The 24,487-nt window shown below is 41.2% G+C and overlaps 1 protein-coding gene across 33 annotated transcripts in view; it reads left to right on the top strand.

Annotated features, from left to right (window-relative positions):
• The window catches only part of DTNA (dystrobrevin alpha), a 433,908-nt gene that overhangs the window by 373,086 nt on the left and 36,335 nt on the right, over nt 1–24,487 (top strand). For 19 of the 33 annotated variants that reach the window (XM_060405353.1, XM_060405347.1, XM_060405366.1 and 16 more), the window contains 2 exons: nt 16,366–16,453; nt 19,250–19,347. In XM_060405353.1, the coding sequence (XP_060261336.1) occupies nt 16,366–16,453; nt 19,250–19,347 (186 nt within the window). Of the gene's footprint in view, nt 1–882; nt 961–1,512; nt 1,606–16,365; nt 16,454–19,249; nt 19,348–24,487 lie in introns of all 33 variants that reach the window. The other 14 variants (XM_060405351.1, XM_060405349.1, XM_027960969.2 and 11 more) reach the window with 5 other exon arrangements.

Below are 24,487 nucleotides of genomic sequence, written 5' to 3'. Positions count from 1 at the left end.
AAAGAACAAAAGAACAAACTCTTCTTAAGCATATTTTTAAGCATAGTACAAGCAAAATTATAATACCAAGAATCAATATATTTCTCAATGAAGCATGCATATTCATTATAGTAAATCTTGGGTGACTTTGGCTTGGCCACATGTTATTAGTTATTATTTATATTTCTGTGTATTCTTTAATAAAACTACATTAAGCTGTCATAAAATTACCAATTAAATGAATGTTCTTCCTAGTAAATATAAAATAATAAGAATTTGCTCTATTGGTGGGCCTCTCTTCACCAGTTATAGACACAAGGTCTATGAATATATATATTTATAAGGCTTAAAGATTTATTTCTCTGTTTCTCTGGAAGTTTTCCTTGCAGCTTCACAGCCAAGGTCAGGTGATTTGTGCCTGAAGTAGGAAAACACTTTTAATATGACACCAGTCTCTAACTAGGTAATTTTCAATTCTCTGTTCAATACAGACAATCAGAGAATAGAGAGCAGGCTGCAGAAGTCAGCTTCTTGTGTGGGGTCTGAAGGCTGGCAGGACTTAGTGAACTGCTCCACTGTACACAGGGTAGTCTGTCAGGAATGCTGGATGAATGAATGGTCTTTGTGTCTAGGCATATGCAATCTATTTGTTAGGCAAATAGCAGAGGTCAAATCTGGGATCACAGTGGGGCTTGGGTAATTGTAATTACAGTTCTCAGGCCAGGTTGCTACTTCTAGCCCAACTCTGAGGAAATCTAAAAACATCTTGAACTTTTCAAAGTAATGAAAGAGCTGTCCAAATGGAGCTTGGATGTAGTCTTGGGGAGTTTCTGTTGCCAGTTTCTGTTCTCGAATGCATTGCCGTGTTTACGCTCTTCTTGGCTTTCCCATCTTATTAACCAGCTCTCCTCCCAAGGACAGTGAAGTCGAGCAGAGCAAACTGCTGGCTAGGGCTGCTCCAGCTTTGCTGAAGGGCAAAGGGTAAGTTAAAGCCAGAGTGTGCTGGAACCCTGAATTAACTGAACTAAAAATGCAGATTTCTTGTGTCAAAGATGCTTTGTGTTTGAAAGACCATCTTTGATTTAGTCAAAGCAGCTTCATCATAACCCCATTAACAGCACCAAGTAGTTATTTTGAGTAGACACATCTGTGTTGTTACTTGCTTTCCCTGATTTCCTTGTTAAAATTACTAAGCTTCAGATTTGATCTTCCAAAAGATAATCTTTGCTTACAAGCTATTTCAGTGTATTTACTGTACAGATGAATTTCTTGGACTTAGTGGTTTAAAGAATGCAAATCTGCATTCTTAAAAGTGACTTGACTTAAGTGGAAGTCTTTTAAGTGAGTGAAATGGCACTGTGAATATCATTGCTTGGATTTTGCTTGTGTTTTTTCATAGAACATCATTTAGTTTTCCTTTACCTGCTTGGTTTTCTAAATGCCTTTACTATCACAAACTCACTCCTGCCTGCCCCACTTATTTCTGTCTACCTCTCCTAACAACATCCTTTCTTTCCTCCTGCCCTGTTTCAGGATACAGTACAGCCTGAATGTGGCAGACAGGCTAGCTGATGAACATGTTCTCATCGGGTTGTATGTCAACATGCTCCGGAACAACCCATCATGGTTAGTGCAGGTTTGGCTGCTTGACTGTCCTGAGAAAGGGAAACAGTCTGATCTCTTGATAAGCAGTCTCAGCAAGGGGCAAAGTCACTGGATGGCAGAGGTGTCACTCAAGTATTTTTTTAACCAATTCAATAAAAATATCTTGTGATATTACTTTGGACACTACCCATTAATGTACCATAGAATTCATATTTTTGCTATTATCTTAGCTAAAGGACAAGTTGTGTAAATGGGTGCTGTGCTAAATATTAGCATCTAGGGAAATGCAGGACTCTGGGTCCCTCTGGTCAATTCTGTTCTATATGGGCCATATCAAATTACTGCACGATGGTGATGCAATAATCTGTGTTATTCCGAGGACTTGTGTGTTTCTGCCAATTTGGAGAACAATGCTCCATTCTCTTAAGATAGATATGGAAAAGAAATAGGGTGAGATCAAACCATGGAAATCGTTTCCTGAACAATGATAACGTTGGGAGAAATTGTCTTTCAACTCTTCTCTTGCAAATGTTTCAGGGTACTCATCCTGATAGATGCAAAGCTTACTTTCACATGCGTTAAATATGTGAATTCAGACAAAGTGTTAGAATAACGGCATTCCTAGAGTTTTCCCTTTCTATTTCAGTTGAGACATAGAAGATTCCTGCCATTGGTACAAATTAGTTAATAATAAATGTACATTTTCTATTTGAATGGGAATAAATGGACACACTGTATAATTATCCTATGTTTCATCCTAGTTTAGACAACTGTTTTACAAACATGTTTTGCAAACCAGTTCCTTAGAAGTATTTGACTTTATTTAATAACCCTAATATAATTTCTCTGAACTAAGAGCCTATGGATTTTTTTTTTTTTTTTTTGCAGTCATAACTATTTAGGGGTTAAATTTCCTCTAAAATTGATTCCCTTTCTTCTACTGTGTCACAGAAAACATCCTTGAGACATTTGGCCTCACTCTCACTACTTGGTATTGTTAACCACTTCTTTGTTTCTGGAACTTTCCTCTCTTGACTGCTTCTGATGCCTTAGAAATATTTTTTGAAAGATTACCACATGAGTTTAAGTGATACATTGAACATTTATTTGTTTTAATAGTTATATATTTATCTTAATTTGTATTTAATATTTATATGTGTGTGTATATATGTATAAAATCAGCATATTGGTTTAATTTTATACTCTATCCTTCTGTTTTGGGAGATAAAGATGAACTCTTCAGCTAAACCCATCTCTGTTCAAATTTTCCCAGTTTGTAGATCAAACAGTTACTTTTCTTTCTTACATCTCTACCTCCCAAAACTACAAGTGGAAAGAGTAATTGTTTTCATCTTACTCTCAATGAATTTGGACCACCCCCAGTGTTATACAGTAGCTGAAACAACAGAACTAAAAGCTTAAATTACCTCCCTGCCAAAATCTGTGTTGGAAATCTTCAAAGCAGGATATAGTAAAGATCCAATCATGTCTGAAGGCAATGCCGAGATCTCACATCATGTCCTCCCCAGTAATTCTAAACACATTCCCATTATTTCTACAGCTCCTCTTTGACCTTTTCTTAATTAAAGTTGTAACAGAGAAATCTCCAAAGAGGAGAGCACAGTTTGACACTCCCAGCCTTTTTCCCTCCTCCAGTGGTTAATCATATTGATTTGATGGCCACTTAAGACCATAAACCTGTCTCAGCAGAGACACCTTACATCGACTTGATGAAAGCTAGTTGAGATTTGTATTTTGAAAACAAAGCAGAATTTAAGACTGATCAATGAAGCCTACTCCATTTTAATAGCTCCTACTCTCCATAATTCTCATCACTGTTTTCCATCCTTAAAAAATTCCAGCTTCTCTTTTCTCATTTTTCCCCCTGCCTTTCCTTTATTGTAATTAATTGCTAATGATTCCCCACACCTGCCAGGATTCTGTAAGTGACGAAGTGATCTCTCCTCTCCTTTGTTATCATCATAGCTATGATGCTCTACTGTCATTCAACTATAGTGAGATCTAGAATGATGGTAACCACAAGAGTTACTTTTTTAAAAGTATATGAAGCATATGATTGTGTTTTTATTTTGGTTTTGTTTTTTATTATTTTTATTGGAGCATAATTTCTTTACAATGTTGTATTAGTTTCTACTCTACAGCAAAGTGAATCAGCTATACATGCATCCCCTCTCTTTTGACTTTCCTTCCCCTTTAGGTCAGACAGAGCATTAAGTAGAATTCCGTGTGCTATATAGTAAGTTCTCATTAATTATCTATTTTATGAAATTGAACGTGTCAGTTGCTCAGTCATGTCTGACCCTTTGCAACACCATGGACTATAGCCCACCAGGCTCCTCTGTCCATGGAATTCTCCAAGCAAGAATATTGGAGTGGGTTGCCATGCCCTTCTCCATGGGATCTTCCCCACCCAAGGATCAAACCCAGGCCTCCCGTATTACAGGTAGAGTCTTTACCTTCTGAGCCTCCAGGGAAGTAGATAGTATCAGTAGTGTATATATGTCAAGCCCAAGAGCTACTGTTTTTAAAGTATTTGCCTCACAATAAGCATTGTGTTTAAAACTTTATTTACATAATTTCCCCTGGTCCTTAGATAAGCCTGTAGAGTATATACTTTCATCCCCATTTTATCAATTGGTAAAGTTACCAATTCGGAGAGTCTACATGATTCTCTCACAGACACAAATCACCTACACAGTGGGGCAGGGATTTCTATCGTCATCTACTTGATCCCAAGAGCATAACCACTACGCCACATTGCCTTATATAAAGCCTATATAAATGCATGCTCTCCAGAAAGCTCTTTTGGACACTCCATACTGTATCCACCACATCTCTATTTACTAAGATTGCATATCCTACTCTATTATTTTTATTTCATTTTAAGAGAGATTTTGAGCACATACTAGTAAAAGGAATTGTTAACAAATTACCATTTATGTATTTAGTTCTGCGCATTGTGATTTCTCATTTTAATTATAAGCTTCAAAATGACAAAACTTTTCAGTCTCTTGGACCTCATGACAGCAACCAGAATATCAATAATAAATTTTTACATCTATGAAATGCTTAAAAAATTACAAAGCCCTTTCCCACATATTATTTAATCTGCTTGTCAAAGCCCATAAGTTTGGATATTATTATTTCCATCTCACTGATAAGCAGATGCTGGTTCCAAGACATTAAGGACTTATCCAAGGTCACCTGCCAGCAAGGTCTCCTAATACTGACAAAATAATTTGTTATCTACCTCATTCCTCGGTCTTCCTGTCTGTGCATCCTTCATGAGATGGTCTATAAACAGGAATCTAATAGTTGTTCTTGATTAAAAGGTATGTTTTTGTGATTATCCATATATGCTCCTAATTCACTCTGGGTGGGGGCATTTTCCCCTATATCTATTCTCCCCTGTATCTACTTAACATAATGAGAAACTGACTCATTTGTAAACAGTCTGCTGCTAAATTCAAGATATACTTTTGTGTCCTTGCTGGTTTGATGTCAGATAAGCTAAACAAATAAACTGCAGCTCAAGGGAAAATTCCTGCTGTCTTCCTAATTCCTAAGTGAAGTTTCAAAAGCTGTAGTGGTTTTCAAGCACCTTCTTCAGTGGTGGAGGAGGGGTCTCAGAGTCACACAGTGAGGGCTTTTTCTGGCCTCCCCTAAAGCTTCCCTAGGCTTGCTGGTGGTTTATAGGACAATGGTGGCAGGCACGCCAAGGGATATCAGAAACCAGCCCAGAACTTACAACTCTAACCGTAATTATAAACCTTGATACTTACCAGTCAGACGTTTCTGGTGTGTTTCTTTCAACTCTGAAAAGACAGACTTCCCCAGTGGCTCAGAGGTAGAGAATTCACCTGTAATGCGAGAGTCGCAGGAGACATGGGTTCAATCCCTGGGCCAGGATGAACCCCTGGAGGAGGGCACGGCAACTCACTCCAGTATTCTTGCCTGGAGAATCCCATGGACAGAGGAACCTGGTGGGCTACAGCCCATGGGGTCTCAAAGAGCCGGACACAACTGAAGCGACTTAGCAGGCGCTTGAGGGAAGGAGGCAGCACAGTGTAGGCCAGCATCTGTGCTCTGATGCCATGGACCATTGCTGTCACTTTGTCAGGCCCCTGATCTCATATAACTAGGTTAAAATTTGTCCTGCTCATTGTTTTTCTCAAGTAGGAGAAATTGGACATTTTGATGCCTATTTCCGGGTTTCACATATCAGGTCTAAGTAGTCATGGCTCACTTGCTTCCTTTTTTTTTTTTTTTTGCCAGCACCACACAGCTTGTGCGATCTTAGTTCCCCAAGCAGGAATTGAACCCATGCTCCCTGCAGTGAAAATGCAGAGTCCTAACCACTGGGCCACCAGGAAATTCCCTTTCCTCCTTTAATAGATTCCTATGACACTTAAGTTCACAGCCCAGACCACTCTCCAGGGCTGTAGGTCTGTGTGTGATCTAACCTGCGCCTACCCCTCTCCCAGCCTCCGCTCCCTCGGGGTGTTCCCGCTCAGCCACAATACTTAGTCACATCAATTTTGGGTCAGTTCCTTAAAAATACTCCTAAAACTGCCTCAATGACCAAGATACTAGCTCTTCCCTATTTTCCTCCTGCCCTTTCCTTCCACACACTTGAACTTTCTCCTCTGATTTCCAAATACTGGTTAAAGGTACCTACTCGTCAGGTAGGTCTCCCACATTAGTCTGATCATGGAGTACTATGTATTTCATTTCTGTCATAAATGTAATCATTCATTGCTTGGTCGGTTGGTCCATTACCTACCTTCCGCTTACAGGGCAGACCTTCTCAGACTCATTTACCAACATCTCTGTGGCATCAGCATAGTGCCTGGGATACCATAGATGCCCAGTAAAGGCCCACTGGGGTTGGAGACTATTGATAGTACTATAGACATAAAATTCCCTCTCACTCTAAACAAAATTTGTGAAGTGTCCTCAGGAAAAAAAATTTTACTATAAAAACACTTTCTGCTATTAAAAAAAAAAATCACCTATTATAAATTAGCCCTGAAATTAGTATAAGAGTATAAAGTAGGTTTTTGTGGATCACAGCAAGCTGTGGAAAATTCTTAAAGAGATGGGAACACCAGACCACCTGACCTGCCTTCTGAGATATCTGTATGCAGGTCAAGAAGCAACAGTTAGAAATGTGCATGGAACAACAGACTGGTTCCAAATCAGGAAAGGAGTACGTCAAGGCTGTATACTGTCACCCTGAGTATTTAACTTCTATGTGGAGTACATCATGCAAAATGCTGGGCTGGATGAAGAACAAACTATAATCAAGATTGCTGGGAAAAATATCAATAACCTCAGATATGCAGATGACACCACCCTTATGGCAGAAAGTGAAGAACTAAAGAGCCTCTTGATGAAAGTGAAAGAGGAGAGTGAAAAAGTTGGCTTAAAGCTCAACATTCAGAAAACTAAGATCATGGCATCCGGTCCCATCACTTCATGGCAAATGGATGGGAAAACAATGGAAACAGTGACAGACTTTATTTTGTTGAGCTCCAAAACCACTGCAGATGGTGACTGCAGCCGTGAAATTAAAAGATGCTTGTTCCTTGGAAGAAAAGCTATGACCAACCTAGACAGCATAGACATTACTTTCTCAACAAAGATCCATTTAGTCAAAGCTATGGTTTTTCCAGTAGTCCTGTATGGATGTGAGAGTTGGACTATAAAGAAAGCTGAGCACTAAAGAATTGATGCTTTTGAACTGTAGTGTTGGAGACGACTCTTGAAAGTCTCTTGAACTGCAAGGAGATCCAACCAGTCCATAAAGGAAATCAGTCCAGAATGTTCATTGGAAGGACTGATGCTAAAGCTGAAACTCCAATACTTTGGCCACCTCATGTGAAGAACTGACTCATTGGAAAAGACCCTGATGCTGAAAAAGATTGGGGGCAGGAGGAGAAGGGGACGACAGAGGATGAGATGGTTGGATGGCATCACCAACTCAATGGACATGAGTTTGAGCAAGCTCCAGGAGTTGGTGATGGACAGGGAAGCCTGGCGTGCTACAGTCCACGGGGTCACAAAGAGTTGGACATGACTGAGCAACTGAACTGAACTGAACTGAACTGATAAACTAGGTAAAACGTCAAGTATTAAACTTGACTTAGGTAGAGGTGATAAATGTGGATGAAGATCAGCAGCAGCAATTCACTGATGTGGCAAAAACAGCTAATAAGGATCAAAAAAAAATTAAAGTGATATTGGGCAAAGAAAATTTTTTTTATGTCCTCTGATCTTTTCGACTTTGTGCTAGTTCACTGCGGCTACTATAACGAAATACCAGACTGTGTGATTTGAACAACAGTTTGTTTTCTCACGGTTCTGAAGGATGGAAGTCCAGGATGATGGAGCCGGCAGCACTGTTTCTCCTGAGGCCTCTCTGGTTGGCCTGCAGATGGCTGTCATCTTTCCGTGTCCCCATGGGGCCTTTTCTCTGAGCATGTACATTCCTGGTGTCTCTTCCTCTTCTCATAAGGACTCCAGTCATATTGGATTACGGTCCCACCCTTACAACCTCATTTAACCTTAATTCCCAGGTGGCACTAGTGGTAAGAACCCACCTGCCAATGCAGGAGACATAAGAGATGTGGATTTGATGCCTGGGCCTGCAAAGATCCCCTGGAGGAGGGCATGGCAACCTACTCCAGTATCCTTGCCTAGAGAATCCCATGGACAGAGGAGCCTAGTGGACTGCAGTTCATGGGGTCACATGGGCCTCATTTAACCTTAATTACCTCTTCAAAAGCCCCATCTCCAAATGCAGTCACATTCTAAGACACTGTGGATTATAGGCATCCGTGGTGGCTCGGATGGTAACGAATCTCCCTGCAATGCAACAGACCCACGTTCGATCCCTGGGTCAGAAAGGGGGATACCGACTCCAATACTCTGTGGATTAGGGCTTCAACACTAATTGGAAGAGACAGAATTCAGTCTAAAGCACTACTACGCTGGATCCACTGAACTGTATGCCTTTAATCTTTTTAATGTGTAGGCTAAGATTTGATTGATTTTTTTCAGTAAATGTTGTGCTTTTGAAAAGCGTAAGTTTATTGCAACCTATTGAAGGAAAAAATTATTATCCACACCTACTGGAAGTATCTTCTTTTGAATTTTCATTTTCTTGTTAACATTACTCCTTTTCTTCTTTAAAATATTTTGGACTTTCAGTTATAGTACTAGACTTCTGAGAACGATACTCCCTTAGCATCCTAAAAATGTAGACCTGAAGAATGTCACACACACCAATGTATGTATCTGCATGAACTGCACTGTACTCACAGGGGTTTTCTCAGCATGATCAATCAGATGATAAACTGACTTTTAAGATGAGTTCATTTTTCTGTTATAAATTCTAATATATTTTATGTTTCCATGGAAAATGAGAGTGACACTACCAATCTAATGAGGTTATTGAAGTAGATGAGCTAGTATGGTACTGGGAACACAGGAATAATTCAGTGTTAGTTACTCACTTAATTTTGAGTAAGGTTGAAGGCACATAAGTTAGATTTTAAATCCCATTTTGTAAAACCAGTCCACTGTAATATGATACAAATAAGCACTGTTAGCTTGTGGATCATCATCAATATTGTTGAGCTGATGAACTTTAGAGTGTACTTTCTCCAAATGTGCTAAAATAAAGAATGCAGAATGGGAAATGGTCACATATGTTGCTTGATAAGTTGTATAAATGGGACATTTTGATTAAAAATTCATGGCACTTTGCAGGTTTCATACAGAGATAAGAGAAGACTATCACTGTTAAGCTAATTCTTTCCTTTATTTAGGAAATTAGAGATATAAAGACTACTTATTGCTTCTATAAAATGCTTCATTGATTCAGCTAAACTGTTTTTCTTCTTTTTGATGTAACCTAGAATACTAACCAGTAACCAATCACATTTTCTTCAGCAAAAAAGCCTGATTTATAGATAAGGAAGTGATGGTGCAAAAAAGGTATACCAAATAATATTATCTGTTATCAGTTCAGTTCAGTCACTCAGTCGTGTCTGACTCTTTGCAACCCCATGAATCGCAGCACGCCAGGCCTCCCTGTCCATTTCCAACTCCTGGAGTTCACTCAAACTCACATCCATCTAGTCGGTGATGCCATCCAGCCATCTCATCCTCTGTTATCCCCTTCTCCTCCTGCCCCCAATCTCTCCCAGCATCAGGATCTTTTCCAATGAGTCAATTCTTCACATGAGGTGGCCAAAGTATTGGAGTTTCAGCTTTAGCATCAGTCCTTCCAATGAACACCCAGGACTGATTTCCTTCAGAATGGACTGGTTGGACCTCCTTGCAGTCCAAGGGACTCTCAAGAGTCTTCTCCAACACCACAGTTCAAAAGCATCAATTCTTTGGCATTATCTGTTATAAGTAAGAGTAAAAAAGGATACTTCAATCAGCCTTACCATGTACCCTGTCACTGCTGTAAACGCTTTACATGGTCATCCTCCCAATAAGCTATGTATTAAGTTTGTACATGAGAATATATAAATTGTTTATAGATGAGAAAACTGAGGCACAGAGAGGTTAAGTGATCTTTGCAGGGTCACAGTAATTGAGACGGCTAAGGTTTGCATCCAGAAATGATCTGGTCCAACCTCGTACCCACTCTTGTATAACACTGCTACCAGCTATCCACCCTTCCTAAGTGTAAGCATTTCTTTTGAGTGGGAGCTTACCTATTTGACACCATCTGCAATCTAATCTTTAAAACAACAACAAAATGTGAACCAAAAGAGAATTTGCCATTATTGAAGGGGTGGGATGGGAAAGATCTACTGTTGATAAATATGAATGAGTACAATGACATTTCTATGAACTTGAACACCTATATAAAGCAGATAAGGAATCTGTATCCAGCCATAAAATGTATCTTCATTTTTAACTCTGCCAAACATAAATAACTAGTTTGATTTTAGATGGCATGGCTAGTGTTAAAACACAGTATTTCATCTGTATTCTTCTGATTTTTTCAAGGTGTTGAGGATGTATATAGAGCGAAACAGGATTCAAAAGAGGGGGGCCAAAGACCATGACGTTGCAATCCTAAATGAACTAACCTCTATTTGTTCTTTTGTCCAACTGGTTCTCGGGTAGTTCCTGTTTCAAGCACTGTGCTAAACACTTGAGTTCCAAGGGTGAAAAGATTGAACCATTCTGGTTTCAGAGAAGTTACGATTTAGTTAAGGATGAAGGCAAATGAAAAAGGCAATTATTATAAAATGCAAAGTGATAACAGTTATAATAAAAGCAGTGCAGTGCAAAGTGCTGTGGAATATATAAGAAGCAATGGATCTGAATTTGGAGGTTGGACAAAAGAGTGGGAAGTGGCAGTCAAAGTCAATACCATAATGAAGAGAAACTAGTCAAGTGGAAATGGATGGAAGAGGCAGAGAGATTGATTAGAGCAGAGAGAATATGGTGCATTTGAGCTTAAGTGTGGTAAAGCCATGGGGGTAAAAGATGAAGCTAGACTGTGCAGGACCTTAAAAGTCTTCTTAGGAGTTTGAACAATGAGAACCTATTAAAGAATGTTCTGTATAGGAATGCTTCAACCAACCTCACTTTTGAAAGATCAATGACTCTAGGACAGAAAATGAATTGGAAGAAAGAGTAACTCAAATCAGAGTAAATTTTGAGAGGACTTTACACTCATTCAGGATAAGAGGACAGTGGCCTGGGCCACATCAGGAGCAGCTGGAATTGAAGGAAATGGAAGAACGTGAGAGTGTGTAGAGGTAGAAGGCATAGCCTTGGTGGACGATTATAACATAGTGGGTTATCAAAGTCAGGGTCTTGATAAAGGAGTGTGAAGGTACCCCTAAAGAGAAGGCTTTCATATTGTAAGTTATTATTATCATTATTATTATCATCCATGAAGATTCCTACGGCATTTTGCTCTCAACCAACTGTGAAAGATAAGGAAAAGTCATCCTCCCCGGGTGTGTGTGTGTGTGTGTGTGTGTGTTAGTCACTCAGTCATGTCCAACTCTTTCCAGCCCCATGGACTGGAAACCCCATAGCCCACCAGGCTTCTCTGTCCATGGAATTCTCCAGGCAAGAATACTAAAGTGGGTAGCCATCCCCTTCTCCAGGGAATCTTCCCAACCTAGGGATCAAATCCAGGTCTCCTGCATTGCAGGCAGGTTCTTTACCATCTGAGCCACTAGGGAAGAAGATTCCTATGGCTTTTTGCTCTTAACTGACTGTGAAAGATAAGGAAAAAGTCATCCTCCTCTTAAGTAATAAGTAGTAATGCCTTCTCAGGCAGTAATCTTCCTAATAGCTATTTGCATTTTAATAAAAGAGCAGTCACACTTAATGACCATAAAAAGTAATCTCTAGTGATAAAGTTTATGTCACCATTCTGACAAATGGAAAAAACTACTAAGGAAAAATGTAGAGGTATTTCTGGTACCCTTTGGATCACCTTATTATTTGTTTTGTTTTGTTAATATAGGTGAATCTTTTCATGACCCAAGTGTAGACAAATACTTTTTTTTTACATTTATTCTGATTTTCTTTTTTTTGTTGTTGTTTTTGCTGCATGTCTTGTAAAATTTTAGATCCTCAGCCAGGGATTGAATGAACCTGAGCCCTCAGCAGTGACAGTGTGAAGTCCTAAACTGTGGGCCACCAGGGAAACAGGCCTGTAGAGATACCAGAGAAATGTGAATGAACATTGAGTTCCCAGAAATCGCTACTACATCATAATTTAGGAAGCCCTAGCCCTGCCACTCAAGTTTCCCAGGTGCCGTTTTGAAATCACAGCAACAGATGCTGGCCGTGTGTTTAAGGTCGAAAGTGGAGGACTTACAAAATAATAGATTTCCCCACTCTGAACTGAAGTCTACACAGCAGCCTCTTTTTAATTCATCATGGTCTTGTAGCAAGATTATAAAATCTGGAAATGAATAGGCAAGGATGGAGATGATGTTGGGATTGGTATTTCTTTAATGATTTAGGGATTACTGGTCATTTACTTTCGACTCTTTGTAACTGAAGTCTTGAAATAATGGAATTTATTAGGGGAATGCTTCATTCACCCTTGTATAATGTGAACATACGGAAATTGCACATGTGGGCGCGTAAATCGTGCGTGCACAAAGGGGCCATCCATCATTTCACCCCTCATTCACTCGGTGCTGGGGAAGAAGGGGCAGGGAAGTATGAGTTATAGTTTACTAGACAAGATCCCACACCTTCACCTCTTACATTCCCAGGAGGCTCCTTTCATGTAAACTTCATATTATTTATACCTTCTGGTCATTCATGATAAAAGGGACTTTTATCATGAGGTGTTTTTTTTTTTCCTTTATCAAGGTTTTTTTATTATTTATTTATCAAAACACTCACACATGTTTTTGACAAAGTCACTTTCAGGCAGTCGGATAAATCGTTGTCCCAAGCTTAGAGCAGTGGGCCTTGTCTACATAAACTGTGTTGAATTAGACACATGGTCTCTAATATATCAACCAGAAAATGATAAATGCATTAAAAATCAAATTGACTTGTTTCTTTGTGGGGCAGTTTTATTTTAAAGTAAGGACAGCATAACTTTCACTTTCTTATTAAAACTGTAGCAAGAAATTCAGCTATTATTTTTAACGACTGCAAAGTGCAGACATGTATTATAAAACATCTGTTTTAAACATCCGTTTTAAAATATCCATTGTCCAGAACTAATTCAGCCTTTGGCTAGTAAAATAGTTTCTTATTCCAAGTCTGAATTTGAATGCTGATTGAAACCTCAATCCACTGGGAATAGTACTACACATAGGTGAGCCCTGAATCTAAGAATATCTATCTTAAGGGAATATTTGTAAAATATCACAATGCCATATAGATATGAAAAATGATCTCTTTTATACAGTTTACATTTAGGGTTCATTTCACATGTTTAACTTTTCCATTTTATTTTCAATATCTTCTAGGTCCTTGCTATTCAAAATGCATATTACCATGTCTTGAGAGCTTGCTGGAAATGCAGGTTCTGTGATCCCATCCTATCCCACCACCCACACTCTAGAATCAGAGACTGAATTTTCACAAGATCCCTCCATGATATGTATACACACTAAAGTTTGAGAAACCCTGCTCTAGATGGTTGTTGGATGGTATGTGACATTTTGAAGGAGACAAGAATCATTAGTGAATCTGAACAGGTTACTTCAGAGGCAAAATAACAATAAAATTATATTAACTAATATTTTTGAGCATTTAATGTATTCTCAGTTCAGTCCAGTTCAGTCGCTCAGTCGTGTCCAATTCTTTGCAACCCCATGAATCGCAGCACGCCAGACCTCCCTGTATTCTAGGCATCATATTTTGATCCCTGGGTCAGGAAGATCCCCTGCAGAAGGGCACAGCAACCCACTTCAGTATCCTTGCCTGGAGAATCCCACGGACAGGGGAACCTGAAGGGCTACAGTCTATGGGGTCGCTAAGAGTTGGACATGACTGAAGCGACTTAGCACAGCACAGGAATCATATTAGCTTGATGCTTTTTCCATGCATTATCTCGTTTGGGCAGCAGGAAATAGAAGACTATTTCTCTGATGATGGAGAAGTAATTTGGTAAATGGAGAAATTCAGGAATATCCTAAGTAGGAAATGGCAACTTAGAGAAAAGGGCATAGTCTAGTGCAAGCATTCAGAATAAGAATAGATAGAGTTTACTCATGTGAGAAATGTAGACAAAGCAGAGATAGTAGAGACAGGAATATCTTCCAAATGACTAGAAAAAAAAGCTTACACTAATGTATTCTGCTGAACCAAGAAGAGCTATTTGGAAGTGACATAGCTAATATGCTGAGTTTCAGTCATCTTCTCACTTTAGAACAAAGGTTAAAAGGCTATGTTGCATGTTTCCTGTATATATAAATGTACACATAAATAATATAAATGTACGTTACGTTATGTGAATCCATAAATTCCATAAATTGGTGAGTAATTCTTATAACCTTAATGTTGGTGTAGAAGTGTGTCATTTTTCATGTATAATCACGAGGATTAATCTTTTTAAGGAACAAGCTTAAATGTAAGAGCCAGTGGAGGAGAATATAAGTATATTTGGGGGTTGAGAGGAAACTGGTTTCTAATCTTGTTCCTGACCTGATACTCACCATAATAACTGATAAACCAAACTAATTGGCTAACTAGTCTACTAACAGGATTAGTGTTACTCGTATGTTTCACAAACAAACAAACAAAAATTTTATTGGCACCCAAAACTTAGTCTTAAGTGAAGAGCTTTGTGAAATATCAGCTCTCTGGGAGAGTTGATAATGCTTCTATTTGCTTTAGTTTTTTGTGGTTTTTTTTTTTTCCTTCTTTTTTTTCGGCTGCACCCCATGAGGTATGTGAGATCTTAGTTCCCCAACCACAGACCTAACCTACACCCCCTTACCTTGGAAGCACAGAATCTTAAGTGCCAGGGAAGTCCTGCAATTTTTAAGAGGTTTTTAAGGGTCAGACTAATCTTATCCTAGTAGGAAGAATTTTCATGAATTAAAGGAGACACTAAATGATTCACACCATTACAAGCCATTACTATTAATATAATTCTACTTCTCTGGAAGTAAATATAAAATAGCAAGTTACCTGGGTAGTAATATTATAGATGAGAAATTATATTCATCATGTACTACTGTATAAGAAATTACCCCAAAGCTTAGCAGCTTAAAACAACAAAGACAGTGGGTCAGGAATCCACATATGGCCGAGGTGTCTGTGGCTGAGGACCAGGGGTGTATAGCAAACTGTTCGATGGGCTGTGGTCTCACCTAAAGGCTCTACTTTAGAGCCTCATCTACAGGCTCTACCCAGTTCCTCCTCACCTGGGACTTTCCACAGAGCAGCCTGTGGCCTGGCTTCCAGCTTCAACCCAAAAGAGCTCAAGAGACAGAAGAAAAAAAACACGCCCAAGATGGAAGTCAGGGTCTTTTTATAACCTAGTCTTGGAAGTTACCTTCCGTTACTTCTGCCACATGCCGTTCACTAGAAGCAAGTCCATAAGTCCCGTCCATTGTAAACAGAGAGGGTTACATACAGGAGTGTGACTGTCAGGAGGTGGGGATCACTGGGACCCGACCACAATCAGTTTCTTCTTCCTTCTTGCTTTCTTATTGTCTAACACATCAGTTTCCCAAGGAATACATGTTACTTGGGTAATAAATAAAATGATTAAAAGCAATACAACTCAAAGAGAAAGTATTCTTTCATTAGAAATGTTGATCAGAAAAGTCACTGCTCCTTGGAGCTTTCTTAGTAAGTCAAGATTGACCTTCCTGGCCATATATTAGATCATGTCAGGGCTTCCTGGTGGTTCGGATGATAAAGAATTTGCCTGCAATGCAGGAGACATAAGAGACACGGGTTCAGTCCCTGAGTCGGGAAGATCCCCTGGAGCAGGACATGGCAACCCACTCCAGTATTCTTGCCTGGACATCCCATGGACAGAGGAGCCTGACAGGCTACAGTCCATGGGGTTGCAAAGAGTCGGACATGACTGAGTGACTAACACTTTCACTTTTTCAGGAATCTGAGTCTGATATTAATCATCTAACAGGACTTTGTTTTGGCTTTCAAATTTTTTGCACTGAAAAATTGAAATAGCAAACCCCTCCCCCTTCCCTGGGTGGTAGTATGAACATGTCTGTCTTTCTCAGTTGCCTAACAGGTTCCCTCTTGCTCTGTCCTCAACAGTATGCTTGAGAGCTCCAACCGGCTTGATGAAGAGCACCGGCTGATCGCCAGATACGCGGCCAGACTGGCGGCAGAGTCCACTTCATCTGTAAGTAGGCTGCATGAGAGATGTCACGTTGACTTTGGTCCTGTTGCTGGTGCCACAACAGCAGAGCCAAGTGGTTGCTACTGAGCCATCTGCAAGATCTAAAAACAATCTGTCTTTTGCTGCTTTGATTTTTCACTTTTCAGCTATCATTCTGGTCTAGCATGAATCAGAGCTTGAGGGATTCTGTTACAACAGTGCTGAATCAGCCCAACTCCTGATTTCTCTGGATAATGTCTAATCAATAAATAAAAAGAGCAAGCAATGATTCAAATCCACAACTGGCTAAGATAAATTTCTGTTTTTATCAGTATGCAAGTGGTGCCGTGATATAAAAACCCACCCGCCAGTGCAGGAGACATAGAAGACATGGGTTTCAATCCCTGGGTCGGGAAGATCTCCAGGAGCAGGAAATGGCACCTCACTCCAGTATTCTTGCCTGGGAAATTCCATGGACAGAGGAACTTAGTGGACTGCAGTCCACAGGGTCACAAAGAGTTGACCACAACTAAGCAACTGAGAAGGAAATGCCAACCCACTCCAGTATTCTTGCCTAGAGAATTCCATGGACAGAGGAGCCTGGTGGGCTGCTGTCCATAGGGTTGCACAGAGTCGGACACGACTGAAGCAACTTAGCAGCAGCAGCAGCAAGCAACTGAGCACAGAACACAAAATATATACAAAATATGTACAAGAAAGAGAAAATGATGTTATAAAATTTAAAAAAAAAAAAAAAACCTTCATCACATGTCAAAGGTGCAAAGGCCAGGCTTAGCTATAGAAGACCATTTCAAATATAAAATATAGGACATCACAATTCTTCAATAGCAATACAAATTGTATCTTTGTTAAAAGAAATGCTAAATTAAAAAGTGATAGAAACACTTTATGAAAGCTAGAGCTTCACCAAGTTTAAACCTTTCCCTACAGTTAGTTTTCTGAAATTAAAATTCAGGCAGCATTCCTCCATGTCTTTGGGCTTAGACAATGGGTGCTATTTTCTTAAAGCTTGACATTCTGTTTTAGAAAGATTAGTTGTGATTTTCTTTAATTGGCTTTAAAAATTGGGGGGAATTTTTATAATGTATTGTAGAGTAAAGAGAGCACAGGGAAATCTACATAATCTGACCCTGTTGTTTATTGACTGATTGTGCTGGGTCTTCATCGCTGTTCCGGACAGACTTCCTCTAGTTGCAGTGTGCAGGCTTCTCACTGCATGGCTTCTCTTTTGTGGGTGGAGCCTGGGCTGTAGGGCGTGCGGGCTTCAGTAGTTGTGGTTCCTGGGCTTTGTTGCCCTCTAGCATGTGGAATCTTCCCAAACGGGAATCGAATCTGTGTTCTCTGCATTGGCAGGTGAATTCCTAACCACTGCACCACAAGGGAAGTCCTGACCCTTTTTCTATAAAACAATATCAAATAATCTCTTCACTAAATACACATACGCATATACACACAGCATCCCTGGTAGCTCAGCTGGCTAAGAATTTGCCTGCAATGCAGGAGACCCTGATTCGATTCTTGGTCAGGAAGATCCCCTGGAGAAGGGATAGGCTACCCCCTCCAGTATTCTTGGGCTTCTCTGGTGGTTCAGATGGTAAAGAATCCGCCTGCAATGCAGGAGACCTGGGTTCGATCCCTGGGTTGGGAAGATCCCCTGAAGGAGGACATGACAACCCACTCCAGTATTCTTGCCTGGAGAATCCACATGAACAGAGGAACCTGGTGGGCTACAGCCATGGGGTCACAAAGAGTCGGACACAATTGAACGACAAAGCACAGCACAGGACAGCACGGTTAAATACAGTATATGAGCTATACATACATATCTATTGTTATAAAATCATATATATGATATCTAATCAGATATAGCCATGTATATAATTCTTATATAATCATATTCTTCTATATCAATATATGTGATTATAGAAGAAGGGAGAAAGTGGCGACTGCATATACATCAGTTGTTAAAGCTGGTTGCAACCCATCAACATAAAATTGCATATATGAGTGAAGAAATGCTGGAAGTATTTTGACCAAAAGAAGAAGAGAAGAAAAGTCATAATAACTCTGACTTTAAAACTATAGCCTTCCCTGATGGCTCAGTTGGTAAAGAATCTTCCTGCAATGCAGGAGACCTTGGTTTGATTCCTGGGATTCTGCTAGAGAAGGGATAGGCTACCCCCTCCAGTATCCTTGGGCTGGAGAATTCCATGGACTGTATAGTCCACAGGGTCACTAAGAGTAGGACACGACTGAGCAACTTTCACTTTCACTTTAAAACTATACATTTTTAAATTATATGTTACAGTGGTTGAACAGTAATTCTAGAGAAAGATACCTCAGCAGTGATTCATTTACTGAAGTGGGTAGCCATTCCCTTCTCCAGGGGATCTTCCAGACCCAAGGATTGAAGTCAGGTCTCCAGCATTGCAGGTGGATTCTTTACCATCTGAGCCACCATGAAAGCCCTTTACTGAAAAAAATAGCTGTACTGGGAACAGCATGGCAAGAATGAACTCGCTCCCCAATATCAGAAATTTGGAACCAGTTTTTCCCACGTTTTGTGTATTTGCCTGCAAAAGAATTCTTTTATGCTTTCCATCCCATAAATGTGCTCCAGACCTCCCCAAAGGCTGGTCTTTAGGAGAAGAACGGCCGTTTAATTTTATGTGTTTTGCTTTTTTTGTTTTGATAAAAATGGTTGTCTCTTTCGTGTGCATATCTCACGACTCCTGTCTTTTCAAATACACATAGATTCCCCTGCCAGATACTAAATAGTGTAAACCACGTATTTTTCAGCAGCCAACTCAGCAGAGGAGTGCCCCTGACATCTCCTTCACCATTGATGCAAATAAGCAACAAAGGCAGCTGATCGCAGAACTAGAGAACAAGAACAGGTAAGACTTTAGACAGACTGGCTTTTAGGATCAGAGTGCACGCTCATTAGTAACCTATAGTCATGCTTTTAACTGTCCAGGTTTTTCTCACCCTGGCTTCCCTGGTAGTGCAGAGGTTAAAGCGTCTGCCTGCAATGTGGGAGACCTCGATTCAATCCCTGGGTCAGGAAGATCCCCTGGAGAAGGAAATGGCAACCCACTCCAGTATTCTTGCCTGGAGAATCCCATGGACGGAGGAGCTTGGTGGGCTACGGTCCATGGGTCATAAAGAGTCAGACACGACTGAGCGACTTCACTTCACTTCACTTCACTTCAGGCATATAAATATAAGGGAAGTCATCTAGAGTCAGTGAAGCTGCTTCTGAAAAACTAATCTTTAAATTTTAGATCATCAGAAACTTCATGAGGGAAAAAAACAAATATATATATATATTCTGAGATGTCAATACAATTAATGTACTGTCCCTAGATAGTATCATTTCCCTTTTTCTGAGATACTTATTTTTGTTAAGGAGCTGCCTAAGGTAGAAGGGCCCCCCCTGGGTGCTAAAGACTAAGTATCTTAATCACCCAGAGACAAGTAGAAGTCTCGCCAGGGAGGGCCCTGTGAGGATCACAGGCTAAAGGGGCATCTGGGGATACCACCATCACCCACTCATTCAAGCCAAACATTTCCATGCCCCATCCATCAGGAGGTTTTCCTCTTTATTAACACAGATTGACTCACCGTCTGTTCCGTGAGAGTTCCCCCAAACCAGGAGCTTCATCTTCTCCATTCCCACCCAGTGCAACCTGTCACTTTATAATATATAAATCAAATCATGTTATTTCTTTTTCAAAACCTCTGGTGATTTTTCCGTTACACTGTGAATAAAACCCACCCCTCTGACCGCAGTCTTCAGGTCCAGCCTGACCTGATTCCTGCCTCCCTTTCCAGCCACTGCCCACCTCACTCATTACACTCCTGCTTCTTTCTTTCTTTACAGCCTTTCATGTACTGGCTGTTCTCCTAGCTTACAGAGCTCTTCCTCAGGGTCTCTGCAGAGATCGCTCTTCCTCACCGCTCAGGTCTCAGCTCAAATGGCATCTCCTTTAAGGTCACCTCTCTAATACCTCCTACTCCAGGAACCACTCTCTATTACATTCCTGTGTGTGTGTGTGTGTGTGTGTATGTGTGTCTCGTCTGACAGATATGGAATTTCTTTGAGAACTGAGTCCATGACAAATGGCCCCTGGATTCCAGAACCATGCCTGGTACACTGAAACACTGTAGAAGCTCAGCAAATAAATACTGAGTAAGAAAGTAATAAATTGCTGAGTCAGATCTTAAACTCAGGGCTGAGTAAGCCTCACACAAAAACAACTTGTACCTTCTGGATTTCTCAGAGCAGCACCAAAATGTCTTAATGTTTAATCTCATCTCTTAACACTGAGGTGGCTTCTGAGATCAAACTGGTAAAGAAGAAAGTTGTGATCATTGTTACATGCCTGTAGAGTCTGACCTGAAAATCTTGGGATAAATGGTCAAGCTATTCTTTGAAGTTCTACAGAAATAAGTTAAAAGGAAGGTAAAAATTCAGGACATTTTCATATTCTTAGAAAAAAAGACTAAAGTGAAAATTTACAAGCACACAAATAGCTAATCTTGGTAGCAATTTTTATCTACTCTTCTATCTTTCCAAAGCATTTATTCTCCCTTCCAGTTCTATGCTTCCACTCAGCATGGGGATGTCATCCGTGTGTGCTAAGTTGCTTCAGTCCTGTCTGACTCTGCAGCCCTGTGGACTGTAGGCTCCTTTGTCCATGGGATTCTCCAGGCAAGAGTACTGGAGCAGGTTGCCATTTCCTCCTCCAGGGGATCTTCCCAACCCAGGGACAAACCCATGTCTCTCCTGCATTGGCAGGTGGGTTCTTGACCACGAGAGCCACCTGGGAAGAGACTCGAGGGGAAAATCGGGACTTCCTTTAAGGAAATAACCCAGGAATATGTACCTCCACGTGGGATTCCAGAATCAGCAACAGGCCCCATGAATGTGCTGGGTGTGCCATGCGACCACTCCTTCTGTTTAGTTCTAGGGCATTTGGGGATGGCACTTTCTGAAGGACCAGAGAGAGAATAGAGGAATGGGAATGAGAAAAGATGGCAGGAAGAGAGCTTCGTGCTGTCCCTCGGTTCCTTCCCTACCCCATGCCTAAAGAGCGTCTAGTCCATCCGGAACTCATCTCTCTACGCCAGCAGCCTCAACCCCACGGATGACACCAGAACCGTGTCCCAGAAGCTTATCCAGGTCACAGTTCCTGTACCATGGAACTCACCCAGGGATCCCATGGTCTCCAAAGTGACAGTTAACCCAGTAATCAGATCTCTGGGCTTCAAGGGACTATAGCATTGCTTGCTTGACTTTGTGACTACCCTAGGTAGTTCATAGATGTTTCATAGATGTTTCAGCAGTGATCTTTAGAAAATAATGCTTCCTTACAACATACTTAGAGGAGCCAGTTGGAGTTAGTATTAGGAGTAGCAAGACTCTTCAAATTACATTCTCTAAGTCACAGCCTCGGAGAAGGCAATGGCACCCCACTCCAGCACTCTTGCCTGGAAAATCCCATGGACGGAGGAGCCTGGTGCGCTGCAGTCCATGCGGTCGCTAAGAGTCAGACACGACTGAGAGACTTCACTTTCACTTTTCACTTTCATGCACTGGAGAAGGAAATGGCAACCCACTCCAGTGTTCTTCCCTGGAGAATCCCAGGGACGGCGGAGCCTGGTGGGCTGCCATCTATGGGGTCGCACAGAATCGGACACGACTGAAACGACTTAGCAGCAGCAGCAGCAAGTCACAGCCTGCCTAGACCTGTCAGACCAAGTAATGGAGACTAAAGGAGTCTGATATATATGAGGTTTGGGGCACACCAACCTGAGTTCAAATGACCACTGCCACCTAGATATTAAACTTGGACAAGAGTTGTAACTAGTCTATGCTTTGATTCCCTTATTCATGAAACAGGTAATAGCAGTCCCTGTATATAGAACAGTTCCTAATAGAACTGTTAGGAGGATTAAATAAGAAGACAATTAAATAAAGAAGACAATGACTACTTAGGCCTGAGCGCACACACACATACAAGAAGACAGCACAGTTCCCAGGTGTAGTCTAAGCACTTCGTGCTCCTTGCCTAGCTTATCATTATGCTCTTTTCTGCTAAAGCTGCTTCCCTATTTTCCTTCTTTGGGGCAAAATGGTTCTGTCATGGTTCTGTCCTCAGAATCAACAAGGAGAACAAGTGGAAGTCACAGAATGTCAGGATGTTAGCCCTGAGGAATGTGGAAATCTCAGTTCACTGATGTTCAGGCTGAGCTCTCTGGGACCCCGAGGGCCCTGTAGGGGTGCATGAAGAGGAAGAAGGGGCATCCCAGGTGGTGCTACTGGTAAAGAACCCACGTGCCAGTGCAGGAGTTGAAAGAGGTGCCAGTTTGATCCCTGGGTCGGAAAGATCCCCTGGAGGAGGGCATGGCCGCCACTCCAGTCTTCTTGCCTGGAGAATCCCAGGGACAGTGGAGCCTGGCAGGCTGCAGTCCATAGGATAACACAGAGTCAGACACGACTGAAGCAACTGTACGCACCAAAAGGAAGGAAGAAGAGCCAGTGGTGCAAGGCGCTCCCCTTCTTTAACCAGAGAAGTTTCTTCTTAACTGTCTGATATGCTGGGTTTCCATGGAAGTTTCCTTTTAAAGAAAAATTTCCACCTTGAAACACCAAGGGGGAGCAAAAAAAGAGTTGAAAACCACTGAATTATGGTCCATATCCATGAGAGGGACAATGACTCACTCGTAATTAGCTTCTTGATGCTGGCGTGCTTGTGGCGCAGGATATTGTAAATCAGCCTTTCAGATGGAAAGTCACCCAGCCCCCTTGCTCACCAAGTTCACCTTACATTCTCATTCTCGGTGCTTTGTTCTGTCTTACTGGCCCTTCTGCATTTTACTGGATAGGAGGCTGACCCCTCCCCCAAGAATCCATGACTTGTAACCTTGCCTAATAGCGTCTAACTCACTTAGGGATAATTTGCTTTGCGTCAGTCACCTATCCTTTATGGCTGGCCTAACGTTCACCCCAACGCAAGGCAGACCAGACCCCAACATTAATAATAGACAGACACGTCTCACCCCTGACCGAGGTCACACCAGTAGCACTCTTGGGTCACTGATTCAATTACAGTGACTCCTTTTAAAAGCACTTTCCTTCTTAAGGCTACCCTCATTGAGATCCATTGTTACGGTTGAAAATGTTAAGAAAAGAGAAAGAATTTTGCCTAACTGGGGGCTTTCCAGATAAATTCAGTGAGAAGAATTTCACTCCTGGTGTGAGAATGAGGTTATTTAGTTTCATAAAATGAATGCCATTTATCCTTATTTTCCTTCCAAGCATCTCTTACTTGGTATCTGCAGGTAGTTTAAGGTGTCAGACTGAGATCATAAATAAGAGGAAGATTCATTTTCATCTCTTAAGCAGTGCGCTTTGCAAAGTTGAAGACTTTACCGCAGCATTATATTACTGACTAGAGAGATTAGGTCCTGGGGAGAACAAGCAGCTTGAAGGTTCCAATGACACAAGCAGACCTTCCTGGTTCCTAGGATGTACTGGAGATGAAGGCAGTATCCCTCATCCACAGCACTCAACTGTTGCAGGGAGAGGGACCCCTTGCAGGGCCTGAGAGTGGGCTCTTGTCTAACACTGGGAAATGCATTGTCCAAGGAGACACACGTGCTGACAAAGCAAAAGACTTCGTTGGGAAGGATGCCCCAGGGGACGAGCAGCGCACAGGAACACAGGAGGACTGCTCTGCCTCCTGATTCACAGTCTCAGGTTTTATGGTCATCGGGGTCAGTTTCCAGGTTGTCTCTGCCCAGTCATCTTGCTTGGCCCATATTTGGTCTGACTCAGGGTCCTTCCTTGGAGAAGGGTATGGCCACCCACTCCAGTATTCTTGCCTGGAGAATTCCATGGACAGAGGAGCCTGGGGGGTTACAGTCCAGGGAGTCGCAAAGAGTCGGATATGACTGAGCGACTAGCACTCAGCGTCCTTCCTGGTGGTAAGCACAACTCTCAGCCAAGATGGATTCTGGTGCAAAGGATTC

The sequence above is a fragment of the Ovis aries genome, chromosome 23 (genome assembly GCF_016772045.2).
Source record: "Ovis aries strain OAR_USU_Benz2616 breed Rambouillet chromosome 23, ARS-UI_Ramb_v3.0, whole genome shotgun sequence".
Lineage (NCBI taxonomy): Eukaryota > Metazoa > Chordata > Mammalia > Artiodactyla > Bovidae > Ovis > Ovis aries.
Note: the sequence above shows the minus strand (reverse complement) of the source record. Positions and strands in the feature narration are given on the sequence as shown.